We start from the raw sequence: 24,860 nt of genomic DNA, 5'->3' as shown, positions 1-24,860 counted from the left end.
ATTCCGCCCAAGATTCTTCCTTTGCTGAGAAAATGCCAATACCCTAAACAAGGACTTCTCAGTTGAGGGAATGGAGGGAAATACTAGACAGAAACAGGAACTCCCTCAGTAAATCAATGTGTTACCAAGACAACTTGGCATTCATGTATTTTTACCTCACTGTGGTTTTGCAACCTCTAGACTTCCCTTAATAAAGTCAGCTGCCCCATGCTTAAGAAATTTCTCCAAAGCAAAACATTACCTAGGATTACAATGTTCCAGGAGTGAATACTAATGAATAAAAAACTTACTTTGGCACACCTGCTTCCTCCATACTTTGATGGTAAATCCCGTGGCTCACCCATCCACACAATTGATAACACATGAGCACGGTATGTGCCTTCTCTCCTGGGATATACTGGCATTTCTGTCATCTCTTGGTTATAAAAGCCTTTGTATAAAATGTGGATTTTGCTCAGAGTAACAGGAGCGTGCAAACAGAACCATGCTGGCAGATGCCATATAACATCAGCCACTGATTAACCTGAGGAAAGCTCCTTCACCTAGTGACCTACGGGAATGAGAGCCATGCAGTATCTGTCATTAGAAGGGGTTCCAATATGTATCTTAATAGTGCAAGACAATATTTTCATTACTATGTTAGAAGGGGGCCATCCTTTACCTATATGGCATCCAGACATCCAGAGAAATCTCACATATACCTTCCAAAGCTCAACCTGTGGGCACTGTTATGGCTGGTCATCCAAAGTCACCACTCTCCAAAAGGCTGGAAATCCTACTCTTGATCCCAGCCACCTTTACAGCTTTCATTGGGGAGTTGGGGGACAGAGAGACAGACAGAAAGCACCATCGCTTTGCCTTCTCAACTTGAATACATTTATTTGCCATCAATCCCCAGGCCTGGTCTGTTATCACTTAGAAAGATCAGGATGACAGCAGAACCATTGTTCTTGAATTCTTCAGTTGAAAAATATTAGTGATTACTTATGCAGATGTCTAAGTCCATTTCAGCTGCAACAAAATATTATAAACTGAGTAGATTATAAACAAACATATTTCAAGTATTTCTGGAGATTAAGTCCAAGATTAAAGTGCCTGGAGGTTTGGCATCTGGTCTAGGCTGCTTTTTTACTGTCCATACATGTCAGGAGGCACTAAATGAACTATGAACGACCTAATCACCTCCCAAAGCCATCAGCTGGGCTAACTGACATAAACCAGATGTTTAGGTGAGGAAATGCCCTGCATATGCCACCTCAGAGTCATGTATTTTAACATACTACGCCAGCCCTAGCTGCTCTTTAATAACCTAGATAATAGGTATTCTTAGTAACCACTTCCAATTGCAAATTAAAGTATTCACTACCCTTAGTCAACTTAGCACAATTATTGGGATGTGCCCAATTGGCCCTGTTACAAAAGAGCTGAAGGCCTTCACAAAGGTCCATGTACTTAAAACTTGGTCCTGGTGGTTCTGAGGTGGCATCTAATGGGAGGTGCAGAGGTCACTGGGGAACAGTAGGGGAACATGGGACTGTCTAGTCTTTCTCCTCTCTTCATTATCTGGACAGGAGACAAGCAGGGTTTTGTTTCTTTTTGTTTTTTCCCAGCACACGCTACCCCTCTAGTATGCTGCTATTACCAAAGGTCCAAGCCAAGGCTACTGGATGCTAGACTAGAACTTTCAGACCTGCTTTCAAAACAAACCTTTTCTCTTTAATCAGTTAACTTCCTCAGGTATGTTGTTATAGATATGTAAGGCTGTAAACTGCAAATAAAGATTTAGCAGTATTGTTTGTTGCTAATATTATGAGACATTGGCAGACTTGTTAACTTTACTTTCCAGGCTTGTACTTTTGTTTTTGAACAGTTCAAGTGTTTAAATAACATTCTCTAAATTCAGATATATAAGCATTTGGTCAGTGCTTAAGGTTAAAGTAACTTACACAAACAAGATCAATGACCAGAAACAAGAGTGTCTAGAAATCTTTATTCAGATATACTCCACTGTAATTTAAAAATAAATACATTTTATTTATAACATATTTATTCTAATCCCATATATATAGATTCACAAAAAGATAAACTTCCTAAAAATGGTCTCAATACATCATTTGTTGGACTGTAAGAGATGAATTTTAATACATAACAGTATGTATAAAATCCCCGGAAACACAATGATGAAATAATTGTAAGTCCAGTCACATGCTCTAGAATGAAGCTCATGTTTCTTCTATGCTCAGATCTCACCATCCCATACTTCTAGAAGTCCAGTGAGATCACTTAGGGGTCACAAGTATAGCTTAGCCCTGGCATGCACCAGGACTTAGCCTCACAGAAGAAATGAAGGAAGGGGAAAGAGACTACACAAGTGGCCACAGAAGTTTTAAAGGAGCCCTCATCAAATCCAGATTTCCATTAGCGTCTCTGGCTCTGTTACCTTCTTTACTGGGTTCAGAAGCTACAACATCCATGTAACTAAAGGGAACTAGCACCTGATCCTAAAGATGCTACTATGCTCTCAGAGAGGTAAGAAAGTTGCCATCCGCATCAAAGGGAGTTCCCAGCTCTAACAGCCTAGGAGACAGTGAGGAGGACAGATCGCAGTATTTCCTCTTCTCTAGAACCTCTGCGACATTTCTTACCTCAAGACGTTACTTTAATTCACTAAGTAATAGTCAAGCCATCTTCAAGTAGAAAAGAAAGGAAGACGAAGGGAGAACGTCCTGTTAGCTAGGACTAAAGTTTTACACCTGGAAACCCCATCTTCAAATACACCTTGTGTGCAGGCAAGAGATCCTGATGTTTATATGCTAATACTCCAGGGGTTTATAGCAAAGAACTGAGAACACTCCAGTCTGTTGTTTTTGCTGAGTATTGCTTTAATCATTGAGGAATAATCATGAATTTTCAACAAAAACCAGTATTCCCTACCAAGATGTCACTTAGATGAAACTATTGTTTAAAAACAGCAGTGTCTACTGAAGCTAACGTTGTAGCAAGTCTTTCCTTAGCAAGCTTTGAGCTACAGCAAACAACGACACAGTGATATGGTAGGCTATATTCTTTCATGTCCTTCACTGTCCTAGCAAATGCTACTTTCAACAAAAATAATTTTGAGGCAATAATTTTTAATTCACTAGGAATCAGTAATTTATGTATATTTCTGAAGAAATCATGTCTTATTTAGCAAGCACTAAAAGGGCCGGGCTATAAAGGGTTTCTGTTTAAGAAAGCAATTCAAGAATTGTCCACTTCATCTTACAGCAAGACAAATGGTACACACACTGTAGAACTGTTCACTACAATAGGTACAGGCCTCATGTGGCTAGTGAATGCTTGAAGTACGGCTAGTCTACAGCAGTAAAACACACATCCTGCTTTAAAGAATTAATAGAGACCATAAGGTATCTCAATAACTTTTTAAAAACATTAGTTGCATACTGAAATATTTTAAATACAGTGAATTAAAGAACACACTGCTAAAATGAATTTCAGCTGTGTATTTTTTCTGTATATGAGTGTTTTTTCTGTATATATATGTATATATATACACAAATATATGTACACACACACACACACACATGCACTCTGTGCATGCCTAGTGCCTGCAGAGGCCACATGGCACCAGATCCTCCAGAACTGGAGTTATGGACAGCTATAAGCCTCCATGGTGGTGCTGGGAACAGAATAGGGACTTCTGCAAGAACAGCGGGTGCTCTTTAACTACTGACACCTCTCCAGCCTCTGCTAGGATATTTAAGTTACATATATGGCTTGCATTGTTTTCCTGTGATAACACAGCTATAAAGCAGCAGCCCTAACTATAGACTAGTATCTTCCCCGCCTTACAGCATTTTTATAATACTTGAGATAAACACACTTAAAACATATAAACGTTCCTGAGTTTAAACACACACACACACACACACCTCTCTACTCTTAGTAACAAAACCAAACAAGCTCTAATGGCATCTTCCTCATCTCCTTCCCTATGCTGGCAACGGGGATACTCTACACTCTGGCTAGATGAGAATACACAGTAGATACAGACAAAGGGATCTTTTGGCCAACAGAAATACTCTAAAACTGGACTGTGCTGATGGCTGCACAACTCTTCAAAAGAACGCAATCATATATTTACCACAGGTAAGCTGCATCCTATGTAAACTCTACCTTATACACAGAAAGTTCAGAGGATTCAGATGTAACTTCTGAATCCACTGTGGAACTCAAATGACAGCGAAACATTTCTATCAGGGTTATTACTGGAAGTGAATACTTGATCACTCACTGGAGGTCTAAGTTGATGAAAACAAAAGGAACACTAGCTGAGTGACACTGGACAAGCATTGGTATCCTTAGAGGCCCCGGCTCAGGCAATGATCACCCTGACAGTCATGTTTACCGTCTTGTTACAAAGTCTTCCCAAGCTGTTGTTATTTTATCAGGGGCAAAATAATGGTATATATGGGACCTTGTGCTTGACATCAACAAAAACAAATGAAGTTACAGAAGACACAGTTAACAATTAACTGTCTTCACTGGACACTCTTAACTGCAATTTTTTCCCTATTGCAGAAGAGAAAAGTACCAAAGAAATCTAACAGTTGAAAGTTACAATCAATTTAGACAAGGGTCTTAGTGGTTAATAAACTCGTAACAGAGGATCCTGTGTAACCTCTTCTGGCAGGTCTTGAAACCATTATTTCAGTCTAAAAGCTCTGAGATTATCCACCAGAAATGCTGATGCTGCCCCTTTTTTTGCTCCATGTGTATCTTCACCACCAGTTGCAAGAATAAAACCAATTTCCCTTTTGACTGACAAGATGAATGGGAAAACTGACTTCACACCCAGAGAAAGACTGCTGTGGAGCAGACCAGCCACCCCTGGACCATTCCTTCGGGCATCTGACCCTCATATACTCTGGGGGCCTTTCTGTGGCCTGCCTGCCTGCAGTTACTTCCGGAGTCCACTTTACTCCACACTAGCCAAAAGATGAAAAGCAAACCACCACCAACCGGCACACGAGAAAAGGAAAGGGAAGGCAGCACATGGCCACAACAGTGGAGAGTGGAGATGGTAACATAAAAAGACCTGACATTTCACGGGGAGTGTTCACGTAAACACAGATACATGTGCGTAGACAAGGAGTTACCACAAATTCCCATTTTAGAAGTAAACTAAGTAGACACTCAAAAGTCAAAGAATGACTTGGAATGTCACAGTCATGAAAGAATGTTCTCTGAAGATAGGCCCATTTATAGTTCAGGATATCTAAGCATCCGGCTGAATCTAAGGATACATCTGTTATAGCTCCAGACCAAAGCTGCAAATTCAGTGATATTTTAAAACTGAAATATGTGTAGAACAGTCATTGAATTTCACTTTTTAGCAATGACCTTCTTCTGGTATGAGGGGCACCACTAGCTGTTTCCTATGTCAACTATTGCTCAGTGTGGTGCCACCAGTGTAGACGGGGCTGTTTCCAGTCACTCCCAGAATAAATGCACATAAAGACACGGGTATGTTTTATAGGCTTTGTACAAGAGATATCAAAATTACACTGTACTGAACTGTGCCTATGGTTCTAAGAATGGCTACTCCCTTGTTGTTTGTGCTTTCTAATACATAAAACAGTACAAGTCCATGAACAATGAACTTCGTCTTTACAGACCATGGAAGACTTTTTCCTTTTGTCCAAACTATTGGCAAACTCACATAACATACTAAGACTAAAGTAGAACAGTTAAATTAAGAATCAATAAAATTTTACAGAATGTTCAAAAAGCGCCAAAATAACATGAAGAGCATTGTGCTTGCACACTTTGTAATTTCCAAGCAGCCAAAATTTCCTCCTGAGGTGCTGTTTTACTTCTGCGAATGACAACACTGAGTCTAAATCTTGGTGTTTCATCCTTCTCATTCACAGACACACTACCACAACCAAACAAGTGCAAAGAAAAGCTTAAAAAAATGTAAATGCCCTATTTACATAGCTACTCACTTGTAATATAAAATGAGATTGTACTATGGAACCCAAAACACTTCCAGCGTTTCTACGGGTTGTGCAGCAGACAGGGTTGATGACATTTACAGGTCATGCAGCCGAGGGGAAGAGCAGGCTCAGCAAACCTCAGCACTAGGAGTGGAACACATTAAGCCTTCCGTAAGGCTTTTCGCAAATCACCATAGAAGTTGGTTAGCGTGCTCGCCATTGCCGTGTCTACCGCAGACTGAGGGATCATGCCACGCAGGTCTGTCTGAATATAGCCTGTCAAAAGACTCTGGCTTGGATTGTCTTTAAGCGGAACACAAAACCAGCCACAGGGATGATTATAGCCACGAACAAATTCTGGTCTCGTTTCACTCCAGTCAAGACTAACCCCTACAAGACAATTTTAAAATGACATCATTAATAGTAATAACCAGCATTTGTCTAAAAATCTCATTAAAAATATTATCAGATTGCTCTTTTAATGGTTTTCTTCTAATCCATACTAATGAAAACTGATCCCCAGGAGTGACCACAGCAAAATGAGAACGATAACTACCAAAGAGAACTCTGGAGCAGGGCTGACAGGTAATGGGGAAAACCCTAATCCCTTCAGAATAGATCATCTTAGAAACTCCTTGGAAACTACAAATCTTAGCTGCAGCAGCCAGGCCTCAAAGTAACAAGAACAAAACTATATGGTACCATAACTATTCCCCACAGCATAGCCATCCCCAACTTCAGTACTCAGTAGTTAAATAAACAAGCAGATGACAACTTACAACTCAAGTTTATACTACACATAATAAAGTATTAATTTACCTACACATTTTTAAAAACAGGAGGCTTTCAGTGTAGTATTTAATTAAAAAAATACAACATAATTCAAAGAAGGAAATGTGTATGTGCATATACGAATACCAAGAAACTGCTTTTAGAAGCCTGGAATGAAGTATCAGCTATTGGATCCCTTTCTCACAATCAGTCACATTATCTATTTCTGCTATGCATTAAGTAAAGGATATTACGTATCTGGGAATAACAAGTGATCAGAAACGGTTGAGAGCTCATCCTTAAACATGACATTTAACCTGAAAGGCCCAGGAGACATTTCAGTGGTGGGTGGGTGGGAGCTAGAGGCAGAACCAAGAGCGAAGGGCTGTAAAACGCCACCCTCTAAGCTCAATACAACTACTGCAGTCTGAAATCACAACTGCAGCCATCTTCACGGGGGCCATATAAGACTGGCCTGTCAATAACTTAAGGAAGAGAAGCCCTACTCCTTACTGTTAACACTGACAGACTCTGGGAAAGGAGGAGACATTTTCAGCTGTCTGCCCACTGCTGCGTCTACCAGGCTCCAAACAAAATGAGGAGATGAATGTGAGAAGGAGATATACAGGGAATCGTCTGGGGTAGACAAGGTAATAAGAGGGTGAGGAAGAGCAGTCAGCGTGCATTATGCACACATGTGACACTGTCAAGGAACAAATTTTAATTAATACAAAAATGAAAAATCCCCTATGACAATATGAAACAACATATACTCTCAACTAATAGATTGTCATAGATTTATGATATTTAATCTGTCATTTAATGCCTAGAATTTAGCATTTAAGAAAAACTGCAATAAATGAGTGATTAAAAATATACCATATATAGAAAGACTCAGGGTTAAAACTTAAATATGTGAAGTAGACTTAAAGAAAGAATAAGAGTTTTAGGTGATTACCACAGGATAAAAGTCCTTCTTCATAGCCCACAGTATAGGAGAAATCAACAAACTCTCTTGGGGAAATAATATTCAGAAGTTGGCCAGCGGTGGTGTAACGCATCACACAGCAATTCTAGGAAGACAAAAGGTCAGACTGGGGTCACCATCAGACACTAGAGTCACATACCAAGATCAGTCTCTAGTAAGAACTGACATTCACTCAAAATGTTTTGGTATAAGAATAGCAATTCCTACAGTGGTTCTGAAAAGGATAATTTCTTTTCTAAATGTCAATGCAATTGTAAGAACATGATGATGATATATAAAAATACAGAGACATTTCAGTATCTAAATCTCTACTTAATTAGAGATGGCTAATCCAATTAATGCAGTCAATTATATGGGCCTAGTACATACACAGAATGTACAGGTACAAACTGTTTCTGAACTTTAGAAGATTAAAAAGAATCCGCAAATATGCTATGTTTTGACGTAAAAAATCAAATATGGTAATAAATAAATAAAAACAAGTAACAAGCCCCTTTGACTAAACAGTTGTCTAGTATTTAAGGCAATGTTTTTATTAACTATGGTCTTTGATTTTAATTTAATATAACTGAAAAATTTACATTAAACCTAGAAACCCTAAATACAGGGGTGGTGTTTTCTTCTGACTTGGAGAGTTTAGACCCTATTCAAAATTTTACAATGAAAGATGCTGAAGACTTTCATAAGCAACAAAAGGAGAGGTACACTGGAAAAACTCAGTACTAATACTCATCAAAATTAGGAAACTCAACTTTAATCTCAGTACTAGGGAGATAGGGGTAGGTGGATCCCTTAGTTTGAGGTTAGCCTGGTCTACATAGCAAGTTTTAGGCCAGTGAGGGTCATACAGTGACTCAAAAAAAAAATGAATGAACAAATAAATGAAATAAAATAGAGAAACTTGCGCTCTGAGAAGGCAGCACAGGATTCCCCTACAGCATCTTTGCTATGACTGCTACTCGCGAAGAAATTAACAAAATAACATGAGCATGTACAAATGTGGACACTCACACGTGTGATCTCTCTCTGTCACTCACCACTCCCCGCCACACACGCACCCTTTGTAGTAATTTTCCTAAACAGATACCTCTTCAAAGTGCTCCAAAATATCCAGTGAAGTCATTAGCCGGTCCCAATCCAAGCGCCAGGGCCCTGGGCGTATGTGATCTATTACATTGTTGACGATGTCATCCACAACACCTTGGGCTTTGTAGCTGGAGAAGAAGAAAAGAAACAAAGGCTATCCAAATGAAAACTTTCAGTGCAGTGCTAAAACTGAAAATAGGAGAAAACCTTAATGGAGTTTTTATAAAGGAAAAATATCCTAACAGCTAGTTTAATAAATAAAAGTTCTACCAATTTCTCAAAATTTGTCCTTTGTCCTCATACTAGAAACAGAAAACTGAAGGTTATACTATGTCATCATAAACAGTGATGGCCCTTCACATTATAATATAGCTCTAGTCTACAGAACATTCCAAAACTCCCATGTAATACTGTCCTCTCCTTAGTTATTCTCAATGTTAATTAGTATATGTATATTTTTACCCTTTTCCCTTTCCCCCTTCCACATTCTCCCGTACACCTCACTGCTCTTTCAAATTCATTAACTGTTACATGCATATATGTATATACATATGTATTCCTAAATATAACCTGCTCAGTCTGCATGTTACTTGCACGTATGTTGCAGGGCTGACTACCCGGTGCTGGCTGACAACTGACACACTGTTCCCTGGAGAAGACTATTTCTCCCCATCTCAGCATTTTCTAGTTGCCTGTAGTTCTTTGTACAGGTCTGAGGCCTCCTGGGCTTTCCCCATTCACTTTGGCATGTTGTTCTTGTTCAGCTCAAGTTTTGGGATACATCTACAAAACAAATCCTATACCTAAGGCTCAAGGAACATTCTGGAAGGGGAGGAAAGATTCTAAGAGCCAAGGAGGCCCTGGGCATTTGCTGTGAGACTCTGTCTCCTTGTAAAGTCAGAAACTATACCCATATCACCCATACATGACTACACTGGCTTTTAAGAACTTTTTAGTTACAGATTTGGAAAAGATTGTATAATACATATAAATGGATACAAATTTAGAAGTTACATGTGTACAATTCCTTTAAAATTAATGAAAATGATAATCCAACAAAAGATGGGCAAAACATGTAAGACAGCCGGAAACATCAATAAATACCCCCAGTGTCACTGCAATCAAATACACACTAACAAGATACCATTTCATTCACCCCTCGGCCACACAGTAAACTTAAAACGTCTTTGACTATGAATCAAATATCTGAGAATGGCACAGGATTTCCCTAGAGAGCTGCAGACTGTCACAAGTTTGTCTCCAAGAAGCTACTTGCAAACCCTGTAAAGCCCCCTCATTTAGTCATTCCCATCTTTCTCAATGTTACTCCAGTAAATCCAAAACCTTGTGAGGACCCAGAGAGGAAGCATGGAAGGTGGCAGAGGGCAGTAATACTGCGTCCCTTTGTACAGAACTGAGGCTCCTTCAGAAGCATGATTTCTCACCCCATCTTGATGCTTCAGCTGTGTAGGCATAACCTCCTCCCTAAGTAAATTTCTCATCCATATTTAAGTAGTAGAGACAATTACTTTGCCTAGAATATGAATTAGCCCTTCATTTCTTAAGAAACATCTATTCTTATTCTTCCTTAAGTCTCCACAGCACAGCTCTCCCTTAGCTCTTTTTATGCCTTTCAATCCCAGCTGGGAATGACTGATCTAAAGGATTAATTACCAGATTGCTCACAATGCTTGATCCAACTCCAATCTCCCTGTCACATCAAAAATATTGCACAACTCATCTTTCTGGAAACAGTATCTTTGGTATAGCACTTCAGACAGTATCTTTGGTATAGCACATACTATATGGCCCAGCAGCTTCATTTTTAAAAAGGTTGAGTCCTAAGGATTTGAACATTCTATTTCAACTCCATGTGGCAACTGTCCATTCTGATTTTTTTTTAAAAAATCAGTAGACATTTTTTTTGACTATAGGCATAATTCATGTTCAATTATAACACTAAAAAGGGAGAACAAAAGTTATTCATAATACTACTATTTAGGGATGAATTTTCTCTTAGGCAAAACATTTTAATAAAAACATATACTTTAAATAAGCCTATGATTATGATGAGTATTCAACTATTTTGCATTATAGTATAAACAATTTTTATATCATTAAATAATCTTTTAAAACACAATTTTTAAAGGCAAACAACATTATACCAAGTACAGATATTTTCATAGTTTACTATCAAGATGGTTAGTTTTTAATATTCATAATAATGCCATGATAAAACATCAATCACCTAAACTACTATCATCTTACTGATGGGGTCATCAGGGGAACTTTTTAACAGAAGGCTAGCTGGGCACAGGAACTCAAGGACTTAGGAAACTGAAGCAGAAATTGTCACAGGAGCTACCCTGTCTCAAAAGAGGCATTTAAAAAGTTCTACTAACACTTAGCAATGCAGACTATTAGAAGGGTCATGGATGCCATGCTAAGAAATTCAGAGTTTTATTTGTCTACCGCTAATATTTATGACCAACACAAATCCACAAAATATCTGGCCATTTTGAAGGCTTTGAATTTATAAGGTCAGTTTTGCTTCTAGTAAAATTTAAAACTATAAAAATAAAAACTAAATTCTACTGTGATCATGTAATATAAAGTATGAATCATAAAACAGAATTTACTTACAGATATCCATTAAATTCTTCTGAGGGTTTTCTCCAAACTGTTACATCTTTCTAGAAAAATAAAAACATTACATGGTGATAATCACATAGGTGGAACCTTTTGCACAAAATTATTTCTGTACGTTTAGAGCACTTAACTTCACATTAAAAAACAACTTAAGTAACTTCTCAGCATAAGTAGTTACTTATGCCACAAAGAAATTTGTGTTTGAATTTCTTCTGTATCACTCTGTACTTATATTATGCACCTTAAAGATTTTTTGGTAACTTAGTGATTTAAAAAGTTTAAAATTCAATAGCAGAATATATTAGTGGCTATTATTTGCTTTATTCCGATCTTAGCTATTTACTATTACTGATACATTCAGCGTATGACATTAGGAACATTAAATATTTCATTTTCAAACTGTACATGCCTAAATTAAATAATTCACACTTATTCTGACTATGTTACCTTGAATTAGTTCCTACATTTCCACCTAACATTTCCCAACTGACTCTAAATATGAAACTAACTACAGAACTAGAGAAGAGCATGGCTTCTAGGTTTGGCTCTAACTCTGCCACACAACACTTTGGCCAGGTCACATGGTAAAGAGGAACACTAACTGGCCACTCACAAACGCTTGATACATCTGGCTTCCATGCAGACTTTCAATGACCAACCTTAAACTCTTTCTTTGTTGGTTTGGAAAACCATTCTTTGCCCTCATGAACCGATTATCAATTCCAACAAGCGAAGAGCTAACGAGTTCCTTCCTTGGTAAGATGACCCACCATCCCATCTACACATAATTCAACACATCATTTTTCATCTATATTTTTCCTCATCTTTTAAAAGTTATCAGACTTGTGATCAAACCGGACTCTCTGAACGTGGCTGACAAGGAGGGCTGACTGAGAAGCCAAGGACAACGGCACTGGGTTTTGATTCTACTGCATGGACTGACTTTGGGAGAACCTAGTCTGTTTGGACGCTCACCTTCCTAGAACTGGATGGGGAGGGGGGAGGACCTTGGACTTCCCACAGAGCAGGGAACCCTGACTGCTCTTTGGACTGAAGGGGGGGAGGGGGGAATGGAAGGAGGGAGAGGGAAATGGGAGGAGGGGAGGGGGTGAAAAATTTTAATAATAATAATAATAAAACCTGAAAAAAAGTTATCAGACTTGGCCATACGTTAAATATCCAAACAGTAATTACATCTATTTACCGTTTTCTTGGCGACTCGCCACTTATCTTCTTCAATGTTATGATACTGGATCAGGGTGTTTTGAAGTTTAGTTGAAAAAGAGGCAACATCAGTTAGGCCTTCCATCTTGATCTTCCTGTTACAGAAACCGAGATTAGCACCAGCAAATACTGGAGAGAGTCAAATCTTTATTCAGAATGAATTCCCCCGGGGGAACTCTAAAGGACAGCTGCACCTGCACCCACTCCCTAGGAACTAATCAGAAATTCTGAGAACAGGACCGGGGTAGAAGTTTTCCCTGGAAGCTTGAGAGGAATGCTCCATAGCCAGGGACGGTAGACTCTTTGCTATTAGAATCACTCATATAAAATACCAAAAAGAGGCAGATGGAAGAAGAGGGAGGAGATGGCTCTCTTTATCTAGGAGGCTGTTAATGCTCAAGTATCCCTCTAATCATGAGCTGTCCAGTGAGCCACCAAGTCCACCTCCAGAGCCCAGTTAGAATTTTGCTCTGAAGGAAAATTTCTAGGTGTCCAGCATTATCTTAGCAATTTACGATTAAAATGACATTGAGCTTAGAGTCCCAAGCCAAAAGGCTGGGAATCACCCTTAATGATTAATAAAGATTCCTATCCACACTGCCATTCCCCATTGCCTAGGTTTCTATTTCCAAGGGGTTTATGCTCATCAAGACTTTTGATCTTTGGACTTGGGATTTCTCTGCCTGGACTGCTGGATTCCAGATATTAGCATGACTAACAACGTGCAATGCCAAAAGCCATCAAAACTCCAGTCCTCAACACAGACTTCTGCAAGTTACTCTGCTTCCTTTCTTTCATTCCTCACAGTGCTTGGCAGGATCTGAAGCTGATTTACTTTTGCCACACCAATTCTACTCTCTAATCACCTCACCTCAGCCACAGAGCAAAGGTGGTTGTCATAGTTAGCACTGTCTAACTCTCACCTAGAACACTGCGGCTCTTAATGTCACTGTTGACACTTTTCCCCACATACAAAATCTGTTATCCCTTTACCATCTTTTGATGCCGAGATATCAATTCTTGGCATAATTCCTACATCATCCCTACTCTTTCCTTCCCTGTAAAAGGTTAACAGAGGAAAGTTGCCCATTATCAACCATCAAATCTCTAAAAACAAAACCAGGAAAGACTTCATTAGTAATTCTGTCTTCCAACCAGGGCTCAGAACTATTTATCTAAAAACTAAAGGTTACAGAAATAAATCAAAGCTGTAGCCAATATTTAAATATCACAATGCAGAGTTTAGTAGCCTCCAATACTAAGGTAAAAAGATGAGAAAGTACACATGAAAAATTTAATAACCTAAAACTTGAGAGCCATAAAAGTGATATAAACTTTGTAAGTATAGACCACACCTAGCCCTAAAGTGGATGAGCTCATTCCAAAAGTCTACTAGTCAAGAATACATACTGCCACTCAAGAACACGCCAACTTCACACCCAGTACTGTGACCTTACTCAAGGGCGTGGTGTAAACAAGTGCGAATTCTTGGAGAGCTTATGAAAGAAATGCATCCAATACTGGGTCCTGTGACTAGACCACTTTCTGTGAACCCAGAGGCTCCTGCTGGCTTCCTGTGGGTGGCAGAGAAGACCTTTTATTTTTTTCAAAATTATTTGATAGAATCAAACGAAATGGAAAGCTGCTATTATCGTGACCAAACATTAGCTTTATACAAAGCCGGCCCAGAAATGAAAGCAGTACAAACTACCTATAAAGATGAGAATCTGGAACTCAAAGACATTTATCTTGGCGATCGTTCACATCTATTCACCAATGCAATCTCAAGCCGTCTGGCATTGCTTGTATGCAGCTGAGCTTCACTGCATAATTCCTATTCTTTTTTTGATGAACTGCCTTAAAAACTGGGTTAGCTCGCCCACCAGTGTTTCTTATAAGCCATGCTGCAATTCCTCATTTATATTCTACCATTTAGCCGCAGAATCTTTAGGAATATAAAATACAGCTGTTCAGGGTTGTGCTCTGACTAGCATGATGTAGAAACCCAAATGAATAAAATATGTATTGCTATTTACCCCAGGGAGAGTCTCCGTTACCATAAGGAATGAGCAGCTTCTCAAGAAAGCCTATCACTATTTACCAGTACCCAGCTCTAACCTGATGGAAATAGGCACAACCTTTTGTTCTTAAAAACTTGACTTATTCTGTCCGGAATAAATCTCTACGGCACCAACAAAGCTAAAACTCTAGAGACTGATTAGCAGTCTCTTTATGGATGCTGAAGGAAGGAACCAGAGATTGACATAAATATAACATGAAAGGTTCTCTTTGGACACCTGAAGTGTTTCACTCAGCAGTCACTTCCTGCACGGAAATCCAAATCCAGAATGAATGGCGGTCACTGTCTAGGTTGTCCTGTGTGTGTCTGAGCACCTGGCTAAACTTACTCTAGAATGAGGGGAGCTCGTACTGGGGTTGGCAAGGTTCTGGCTCTCCCCTGACAAAGTCAAGTGCTTCGATTAACTGAAAACAAAGCACACAGTTTGCCCTCCTGCAATTTGCAACCCGGAAATATTTTAAAATGCCACTCTGAATTTCTTTTTACTTACTCAATTTTTTATTCTCTTGACCTCACACCAGAAATTTCTCCAACCATAACAAATATATCAAAGATAAGAGGTACAACCCAACTAAACAGACTTCAACAACTCTATACAAGAGGTCATAAAACCCTGTCAGTCCTCAGACCGAGTATTAATTATTGTCCTCTTTATATCTGTTTTTGAAATTAACCTTTACGTTTGTTTTCTATGTCCATATTTCTAAACAGAAACTATTGGGGCTTGTGAAGTCTTTCTTGACTTGCCTAACAAAACTCCAGTTATTCTCAACTATATGCCACGGCGAAATGGCAATAGGTTAACACAAGGCATTTTGGGACCTGCAGAACAGCTCAGTGACTTAAAGTGCCTTAGTCTAATCCCAAAATGACTCCCCCAGCTGTCCTCTGCCACCTACATGTGCAACATGAGCCCTGCCATGTGTGCACCTGCAAACACACATACATCCAGTGCACAAAATTTTGAAAAGAAAATACTTTAAACAACCCCATAGCCATTTGTTCTTTTGTAGTTTAAAACACAAAGATTCTCTGGTATCAGAACTTTTAATCATCCATTATTCAATTAATACAGTTTTTATGTGCAACACGTCACTTTAACAAGCCACAGGCTTTCTTCAGCAAGATTGTAAACTAAAGCCTTATCACACTATACATTCTAACATTAAAAATGCTAACAGATGCTCAATCTCCTGTCTACCTGGAGCCATTCATTCAACATTTCTAACTCGAGTCAAGTGCAGTTGCTTTCCATTTTTGAGACTGGCCCTTGCTCAGTACAGAGGCATGAGGCATGCAAGCATACTTCTGCAGGGTGTACCTACAATCGCCTTTCACATGCTCACCCTGACACACGGCCTGGCCATGTTAACACTCTTTACAACCCGCAGTATTTACGTTCTAGTGACACCACACAGCCTTAGCTTTGAATCTAATTTAGTGCTCAAGTCCTGAATGCTCTTAATTCTTTTGTAGAATAGTTTTGAAAGTCGTAACGTCCTATTCTGAGCTTAGTCTTTCTGATACATTACACTGTGCTCTTCCATTTGATTTTCAAGACAACCTTGTGAGCCCTTGCTGTCATTATCACTACTTTACATAAAGGGAATGCCGCAAGGGAAAAGAGAAATTATTTGTTCAAGATTCCAAAGGTAAGTGAGGGAACAAGAGCTCCAAGCCAGGATCTTTGATCTGAGGTTACAGGTCAGTCTTGAAACACAAACGCCGAAAGCTGATCCGCAGACTCCCACAAACTTCACATTAAAACCTGACTGCCACGTTGTGTTTAACTGTCTTCCCAGCTCCTGAACCCCCAAACCTCAAATAACCTTCCCTGAGTGGCTATGAAGGAAATTCGCAGCAGTAACTTCGATGAGTTACAACATGGACTTGCACTGGGAAAGTGTCTTTTGCGAGCCCTGCCCCCATGGAAGCTCGAGGAGAGGATATGGACCTTGCCTTGTACCTCTTCCGAGGACCACGGAAGAGTCTCAGCAGAGCACGCCCTCAGGACCTTCCCCCACAGTCCTAGGTGCCCTGCCATCACCATTAAACAGGAGGCCTACTCGGCTCGCGGCCCTTGAGCGGCTGCGGCTCTCGTCCCGCTGGGCTCTCACCCGCAACCAGGGTCGGCCACCCCTCTCCCCTCTGCGGGGCCAGGAAACGCTCGCTCCGGCTTGGCCGCCCTCCCTCCTTCCCTCCAGGCCGTTACCTGAGGAAGTCAGCCGGCCGCCAAGTCCAGGAAAAAGCGGCTTGGCGTTCCTGCAACCCCGCGCTTCAGCAAGCTGGTTTCCAGCCCGCCCAGGCGCGGTTGGATGCAGCCAATGGACGCGCGGTGCCTACCGACCACAGCCAATCAGAAGGCAAAAGGCCGCTCGAGTCCGGCGGGCCCCGCCCGCAGCCCCGCCCTGAGAGGACCCTTGGGACCTCCGGGAAGTGTTAGCGGAACAACGTGTGCTCGTTGGGATTGGCTGGCGCCTCGGCGTGAGGGGCGCCGATTGGTCGCCGAGGATGGACCGATTCCGCGTGCATCTGGGCTGGCCCGAGCGGAGTTCCCTGGCTGTGCGGGTTTGCCTGTGGCTTTGGAGCAGAGCCAGGGGTCCGTGGCCAGTTGGTTGTGAAACGCTTGTGCGAAGCTGCAGGGAGAAATTACAAATGAGGAATAATGGTGAGGGAGAAGGGCTCAGAGTCTCCGTTGTGAAGATCCCCAGTGGGGTCCTGCTAAGGCAGGTTGCAAAGTCGGCTGAGCAAAGTCCCCCCCACGCCCTGTGAGGAAGGCCCCTCTCCCTGATGACTGGCTAGCCTGGTGCTGGAGAGTGCAACCACAGCGCAAATTGACCTTTAGCCAAACGGTTTTCTTGTCTTCAGATAAGGGAGTTCAAAGAGCATCCTTGGAAGTAGAGGAGAGGTGTTTGGCAGCTGTGTTTACCAACTTCAACGTTCTGGTTTTCATCCTCTCTAACAAGAGGACGGTCATGCTGGTAGCTGTGAAGTGATCCATCTGATGGGATTCTTGCAAGTCTGAACCCTGAAGATCAGGTCGTTTAGAGACTGCATCTACTAAGATACCGCAGCTTGAGAACTGAGAGCAGGAAGGGCTGCAGTCATAATTTTTGACACACCTGCAGTAAGAATCAATAAAACCGTGTAAAATTTTAAATTACCATGGCTAAAGAATCGCTTAATGCCACTTGCTCTCATGCTTTACAGACTCCATCGTCCAGTCCCCTAAGATAGGTTTTTTTAAAAATTATTTTTAAAGTTTACAGGTTTTTGTTGTGGTTTATGTGTATGGTTGATTTTCCTGCATGTATGTCTATGCACTACATGTGTGGTGCCCACCGAGGTCAGGTGACTGGAAGAGGCACTGGAGATAGAGACCAACCATTGTGAGCTGCCGTTTAGGTGCTGGGAATCCAACCTCTGTTAACCCATTTAATCCAGAATAATATCTGATAATAGACTTGTGCTATTACCACCATCCTTACACATACAGAAGGAGTGCAGCATACAGGGCAACAGACAGAAATGTCTTTCAAATAGTTTGAAAAATGAGAAAATAAGATTATCATCTAGTGTTAAAATATAAGAGACATGTATATGAACTTTGGATGACTGCATGGAAAGTTATCCCAAAGGTATAAAAAATATTTCTCTGGCAAGCCAATCATGCAATTTAACACATGAACATATCAAAGGAAAGGCAGAACAGTTTTCTCAAACAATATACCAACAGTTTCTCAACTGTAAGCAATAAATCTAGAAATAGTATAAAATAACATATAAATATTCTCAGATCCCTGAAATTTTTTTCAAAGATTGTTCCCTAAACTTTATGGTCCTACTCAGCTATGATGCCTATGACCTACAACAAAGACCAGCCAAGATACACCTTTTGCAATAGTGGCACCACATTTGGGCAACAGTCAACGGTAATGTAATTAGACTCAGGTCTGCTTACCAGAAAGGATATCATGCCTGGTACTGTAAACCTAGTCAAACCACATGGAGCTATTGAGACTGTGGATCTTAGAGGACCTGCTTCCTTCAGGTTTCCTGAACCAATGTAATTCCTAACTGTATTCTAAATACTTAAGCATTATACCTACAGGTAAGTGTAGGTCTCACCAAAGAAGCAAGCTTTCCCCCTTCCATCCTTCTGTTCTCCCTCCCTCCCTTCCCTCCCTCTCTTCCTTCCCTCCCTGCATCCCTCCCTTCCCTCCCTCTCTTCCTTCCCTCCCTGCATCCCTCCCTTCCTTCTCTTCTTTCTTTTTTCCCTCCCTCCCTTTCCTTCCTTCCCTCCCTCCCTGCCTCCCTCCCTCCTTGCTTCCTTCCTTCCCCTTTCCTTCCCTTCCTCCCCCTTCCTTCCTTCCTTTCCTCCTTCATTCATTCTCTTCTTTCTTCCTTCCTTCCTTCCCTCCACTCCCCTCCCTCCCTCCCTCCTTCCTTCCTTCTTTCTTTCCTTCCTTCCTTCCTTCCCTCCCTCCCCTTCCTTCCTTCCTTTTTTGCTTTTCAGCACATCATTACAGAAAAGCTACAGAAGTCAAAATACAATGAACAACTGGGATTCCCAGACTGAACTCATGACATCTACAGTACAGCTCTAGCACCAAGGCTCAGGGAAACATCGTAAAAGCCGTAGAACCAGGAAGTCTGCTATGAAAATGTGTCTTCTAGCTATGACAGGGAAGCTACACCCATGAAGTCTCAACAACATGCAGCTTAAACAAGACCTGAACATTCCAACAACATATGGCATTTCAGTGTAGGTGGGGAAATCTCACGGAGGGGGGCTTGACTCAGTTAACTGCTGAGAGAGGGAGAAGGAATCTTTCTCAGGGACAAGCCCTCTAATTGGTTATCCAGTGTCAAGCACTCAATCCTAAAAGCATACATGCAGGCAACACTGAACAGATTTGGCTCAGCAAGTTTTATTTTATATGTTGATTAATGTATATGTATATGGAACAACAATGTTTAAAGAAGAGGAGGCCATGAATTTGGGATGGAAGAGGAAGTCAGACATGAGAAGAACAGGAGGGAGGGAAGAAGCAAAGTAACTATATTTCAATTAAAAATAAGAATAGACTAAAACAAAAATTGTTCCCTAAACTCTTTAGTTTAAAAAGTAAGCATTTTATACTGAGGAATAGTAATAATAATAATTTAAAAATAGACAAAAGAAAAATTAGATACATGGGATATCACACTAAGTTGAAAAGGCAATGAGGAGTTAATAATATGGAGAGAAAACTGAAACAGATAAGAATGTATAATACATAATTATTATTTACATAATTACATAATACATATAATACAATGCATAAGCAAACATAATAAAAATAAAAACTCTGCCTTTCTTCTGAGTCTGTGCGCAGTGCAAGCTGTATTTCATAACTAGGTCACTGAGGGCTGGAGCTGTATTTTCGCTGAATCTAAGCAGATTCTCCTATTATCAAATACGGTAATATAAACCCATTTCTTCCTTTCAACTGTTTCGCAGAGCTTCAATGATTAACACACCTGCAAACCTTCTTGGTTACGATCTGCAGTTGTTTACTGTGATGTTTTGACCTCTTTGGAGAGAAAAGCCTCCTGCTAAATGTTTCTCAATGTCTGAACCAGTTTTTACTATGCCGAGTGCAAAAGATCATATGTGAAATGTCACTATGCCATGGGGGAAGTTTTACTAAGACTTTTAAATGTCCTCTTTGGGAATCCAAGTGATACAAAATAATGTATTTAAGAAGATTATTTTTCTACAGTTTTCTTTGAGACTAGACTTGTGAATTCATTTTTAGTAAGTCAGGTAAGCCCCAGCCTGAGGACATAGGACTAAGAGACACCACTGAGGTTAAAGAACACAGCTGGCATAGCTAATGAATATAAGCTGGATTCTTTTGACAGTTTCTCTTTGGAGACCAAAGGAAGACACCCAGAGACCATCAAGAGTGCCAGGGAGGCTGCAGATGTAAGATTCTGCCCACCAAGTAGCAAAGAGAAACGCCTAAGAGTCAAGTTCAGGGAACCTTGAAGAAGTTTCTGTGAGGGTCTAAGAATTGCTGCTAAGCCCAACATTTAGGACCAGGGGGAAATTTACTTAGGTGGTATTTTCCTAGCAAACCTAGAAAACAATTTACAAGGGAGAGCTTGAAAAACCTGTATCTCAACTAAACCACAGGTTTCTCTGAAAGAGCTAGAAGTCCACATTTTACCTTTCTGCTCTGGTGAGTTGATGTCTGACCTTCCCCCACCACCACCACCACCACACACACACACACACCACCTCTCTCTGAGCTGCTTCTTTAATCTTTCCCGAGCTAAGGTAAAGGAAAATACCCTGCACTAACCTGGGCCTAGGTCTGCCAGTGTCTGCTCATGCCCCAGTAGGATGGCTCACTGTTGTTTACCTGCCGTAGGAAACTCACTGAAAGCAGAAAGTTCATAAAGTCGCCCCAAGATTGACATGAAAATTTTTTCATCATGTATGCGTCATTAAAAAAATGTAAACATGCAGGCAAACAGAACTAAATTACTGATACTAAGTGGATTTGACATTTTTGAAACAGAAATTCAAAGTGACTGAGGAAATACAAAGAAACAGATATGCAAGACTCAGACAACTCACAGAACCAAAAGCGCAGAGATCCAACTAAGCCTTGAAAGTATCAAGAATGGTAGCACCCTCAGGAGCCTAGGGAGTCTTCCCCTAACGTCTGCACTGTCCACACACTTTCTTTTCTCCATAGCAAAGCTCTTTATTACCAAGCCCATAAGCCAAAAATGGCTCCTCTTGCTTCTCTAGTGAATTTAGATTTTCTCTGACTTCCAAGGCTGTTTTCTATTGCAAAAATAGTTCAGGACAGAAGCAATCACATGGATAGAAAGTCTTGGAGAATTGTCTGTCACCATCTATTTACTGTTGCTCATGGAAGGTTTCTAAAATTTTCCTCTTCTTTTTTTTTATTTTACTAAGATTATTTTTAAAAAGATTTTCTAACCCAAGGTTTAATAAACACATACAAAGTAAATATGGGTGCAGTGCATGCGGCACTGAGTGAGGCAGCAAAAGGAGAATTCTGAGAAGTCTGGGAAATCTGGAATTCTGGAAATTCCAAGAAGTCGGATTCATAATTCTGTCTGGAGTTAAGAGAAGGAACCTGCATTATTTGATTAATATCAACCTTAAGGACCATCTGCAAATACTTTGATGTTAGTAGTAGGACAAAAGAAGAATTTAAGAAAAAAAACTTGGAAAAAAGAAAGAGTGCTTGTTGATGACCTAATTTAAAAAACATGTCAGGCTTGAGGCCGAGATGAGTTTGATGACAGCTTTATCTCCATCTTAAGTTACTGAGCGAAAGAAAGGTGGTTTCGGAATGTTTCTTTTCTTTGATCCTGGAAAGTAGGACGCCTGGCGTGAGGATGAACAGTACGTGGACTGGTAGCCTACTTCTGGCGGTGCCGCAACACAGTCCGTAGTGACGAAAGCCGCATAGTGAATCCTAGCTCTCTGCTTGTCTACCTGTCGTCTTACATGAACTAGTAGGACAATAATTTATTTCCTTTTGAGGAAAGACAACAACAACAATTGGATATTAATAGCTTCCTGGGAGAATGAGTTGAAATATTGAGGCAAAAATCAGGAAAACTTGATCCAGACAATATGGTGGTAATGGGGTTTGACTTTAGATGTTTCAAAATCAACTTTATGCTGTGGAGAGGCACAGAGGCGGATAATGTACTATTTATCCTCTTCTGTGCAACCAAGGGTTTTCTGAGTGCTCACTCTTTTTTTTCTTATTCTAATTAGCCCACACAATTCCTCCTGGCCCTGGTCTGAGTAGCTTTGTTACATATTCGGTTGCCAGCCACACTAGAGGGTGAGGGCACCGCTGGTGCGGCAAAGAAGCACAGGCATTGATGAGAACAATAGTTATTTGGAACCACCTAGGATCCTGCTCCCTTTATTCTCCCGTCTTATCATATTTCAACTTCAGGGATGAATCTTTTTCCAACTGTAGTTCTTGGGCTGGGGGGAGGAGCCTAACTTCTCTTTTAACTCCAAGCAGGGCATGGCTGGCTAACCAGTCTACCACAATTACTCTGGCTGAGGGATACATGACCAGTGGTCAGATGACCTGAATCTATTTGATATGCTTCGCTCCCTAGGGGATTTGGGGCAGTGTTAAGAAAGTAAAATGATTGTCATGATAGAGTTGTGACCTATGCTGTAAAGTAAGCTTGGGAGCTGTCACTTGTCTGAGTTTCAACACAGAAGAAAGAAAGCATGGTCAATAGAATGAGACTGTGGCCTGATACTACTATACAAGTTTTCAGAGGCATCCAATTTTAGAGCCATAGTCCACCCTGAACCTCTGTGTAGGGAATTTAGTGCATTTTCGTATTGTCTCAAAAACAATTGGAGCTCCTTTTCTCTCACATAGGGTAGAAGATTCCCCATGATCAGAGACCCCTTTCCTGTAACACATTCCTTCTTGGAGTTACCCAGCACGGTCTGAGGCCAGGAGAAGGTCAAGTGCTAGGAATATATTTTTTAGCAGTAGCTAATCCTGGAAGAAGGGCCTGAAACGTGCTTTGAACAGGCGAGTAGTCCCTCATTCTTCCAGAGGTACTTAGAACAGCTATTTAGGTATAGTCAGACACAGAAGTGGCTGCCTATAGCTTGCATTTTTACAAGTGCTTCAAATAACCAACGTCATGCTGGGTTCAGTTTTCACAAAGACAAGCTGTCCCTTTTTATGTATTTGGCTTTCATGGAATCTACCAAGCTCTCCCTTTTCAACAATTCTTATTTTTCATTAAGATCGACGTGTGTGTGCTGCATGAGATTTTGTCCACCCTGCATGTGCAGGTGCCCATGGAGGCCAGAGGGTCCTGGATCCACTGGAACTGGAGTTATAGGCAGTTATGAGCTACCTGATGCGTGTGCTGGGAACCAAACCAGGTCTTCTGCACCATCATTGAGTGCTCTTAACCACTGAATCGTCTCCAGCCCCTTCCTAGATACTTTCATTAAGCCCTTTTCTGGTATCTGAATTCCTTATGGTGAATCCCTGACTTCTATAGAAATGAAAGTTTTCACTCATCCCCAGAAACAGCCTTTCCTATGGTTAAGTAAATAATATGTGGCATTAATTACTTGCTCTTATAAATAAAAATGTCAGAGATGGACACTGAAGAAAATGGTGGAAAAACCTTCATCTCCGAAAACATTCTGAGTCCTTGATACATGATACATGTGCCAGACTTCATTTTCTCGGGCCGAGACTTTGGACAGGTTAGCTAGCATAACTGAACATTAGCAAACCTTGTACTATATCAGTAAGAACACATCTTTGCCAGGTGTTTGTAAGTCATGGAGGCAGCAGTTGAAGATTGTAGGGTTCATGGGTCTGGGGGTTCATTGTGAGGGCAGTTTCTGGCCTGCCAGCTAAAACATCCTGTTTGTTCCTGAGCTCTCTCGGCCTCGCCTGGTGGTCAGCTATAGGGCAATTGTTTGCTCCAACTTGGGCATGGTGATTTCCCACCTGCCGGGGTTGAGGGGGGGGGATCCCACCTGCCGGGATTGGGGGAGGGGATCCCATTGTACAGCAGCTAGGTATTTAAGGTTTTCCCTAAGTTTGAATAAACGGCATTCTGCGTCTGGCTGATCTTTGGAATGACCCAGGTCTCTTGTGTGTTTTTTCAATCTCCAGGCCCTTACCCAGCTCATGGATGGTACTGAGAGTAACACAGGTGTCACAGAAGGAGGAGCTGCCGTGGTTTGTGGCACAGATGAACACTGTGAAAACGGTAGAGGTGGGCGGTGGTGGGAAGAGCAGAGACAGGTGGTTTTCTATGAGTTTGAGGCCAAGCCAGCTGGGGCTACGTAATAAGATACTTTATTTAAAGAGAGAGAGGAGGAATGGGGGGGGGAGAGGGAGGGAGGGAGGGAAGGATGAGAGAGAGGCTGGGGTATAGGGCAGGTTCCCCAAGTTTCCCATGTATCTCAAACTTTGGAAAGGTGTCCTTTAAAAGGCTACTAAATCACCATCAGTGG

General features: G+C 40.9%; 1 protein-coding gene across 1 annotated transcript; it reads right to left on the bottom strand.

Annotated features, from left to right (window-relative positions):
* Window positions 1–1,971: 1,971 nt before the first annotated feature.
* Stard4 (StAR related lipid transfer domain containing 4) lies at window positions 1,972–17,157 on the bottom strand. Its single transcript, XM_048442518.3, has 6 exons — window positions 17,010–17,157; window positions 12,698–12,812; window positions 11,488–11,537; window positions 8,846–8,972; window positions 7,729–7,843; window positions 1,972–6,389 (listed from the first exon to the last, which is right to left on the bottom strand). Exons 2-6 carry the CDS (start codon window positions 12,800–12,802, stop codon window positions 6,160–6,162), a joined length of 627 nt encoding a protein of 208 aa, XP_048298475.1. The 5' UTR covers window positions 12,803–12,812; window positions 17,010–17,157; the 3' UTR covers window positions 1,972–6,159.
* Between the last annotated feature and the right edge of the window lie 7,703 nt (window positions 17,158–24,860).

This window comes from Myodes glareolus, chromosome 13, assembly GCF_982192425.1.
Source record: "Myodes glareolus chromosome 13, mMyoGla1.1, whole genome shotgun sequence".
Taxonomy (NCBI): domain Eukaryota; kingdom Metazoa; phylum Chordata; class Mammalia; order Rodentia; family Cricetidae; genus Myodes; species Myodes glareolus.
The sequence above is the reverse complement of the archived record's forward strand: the minus strand, read 5'-3'. Positions and strand labels throughout refer to the sequence as shown.

Coding starts and splice junctions, on each gene's coding strand:
- Stard4 (XM_048442518.3), bottom strand. CDS start 12,802: ATGGAAGGCCTAACTGATGTTGCCTCTTTTTCAACTAAACTTCAAAAC. Junction 8,973..11,487: donor GAAGAATTTAATGGATATCT/GTAAGTAAATTC, acceptor CTTCTTCTCCAG/CTACAAAGCCCAAGGTGTTG. Junction 7,844..8,845: donor TTTTGGAGCACTTTGAAGAG/GTATCTGTTTAG, acceptor TTGTCTTCCTAG/AATTGCTGTGTGATGCGTTA.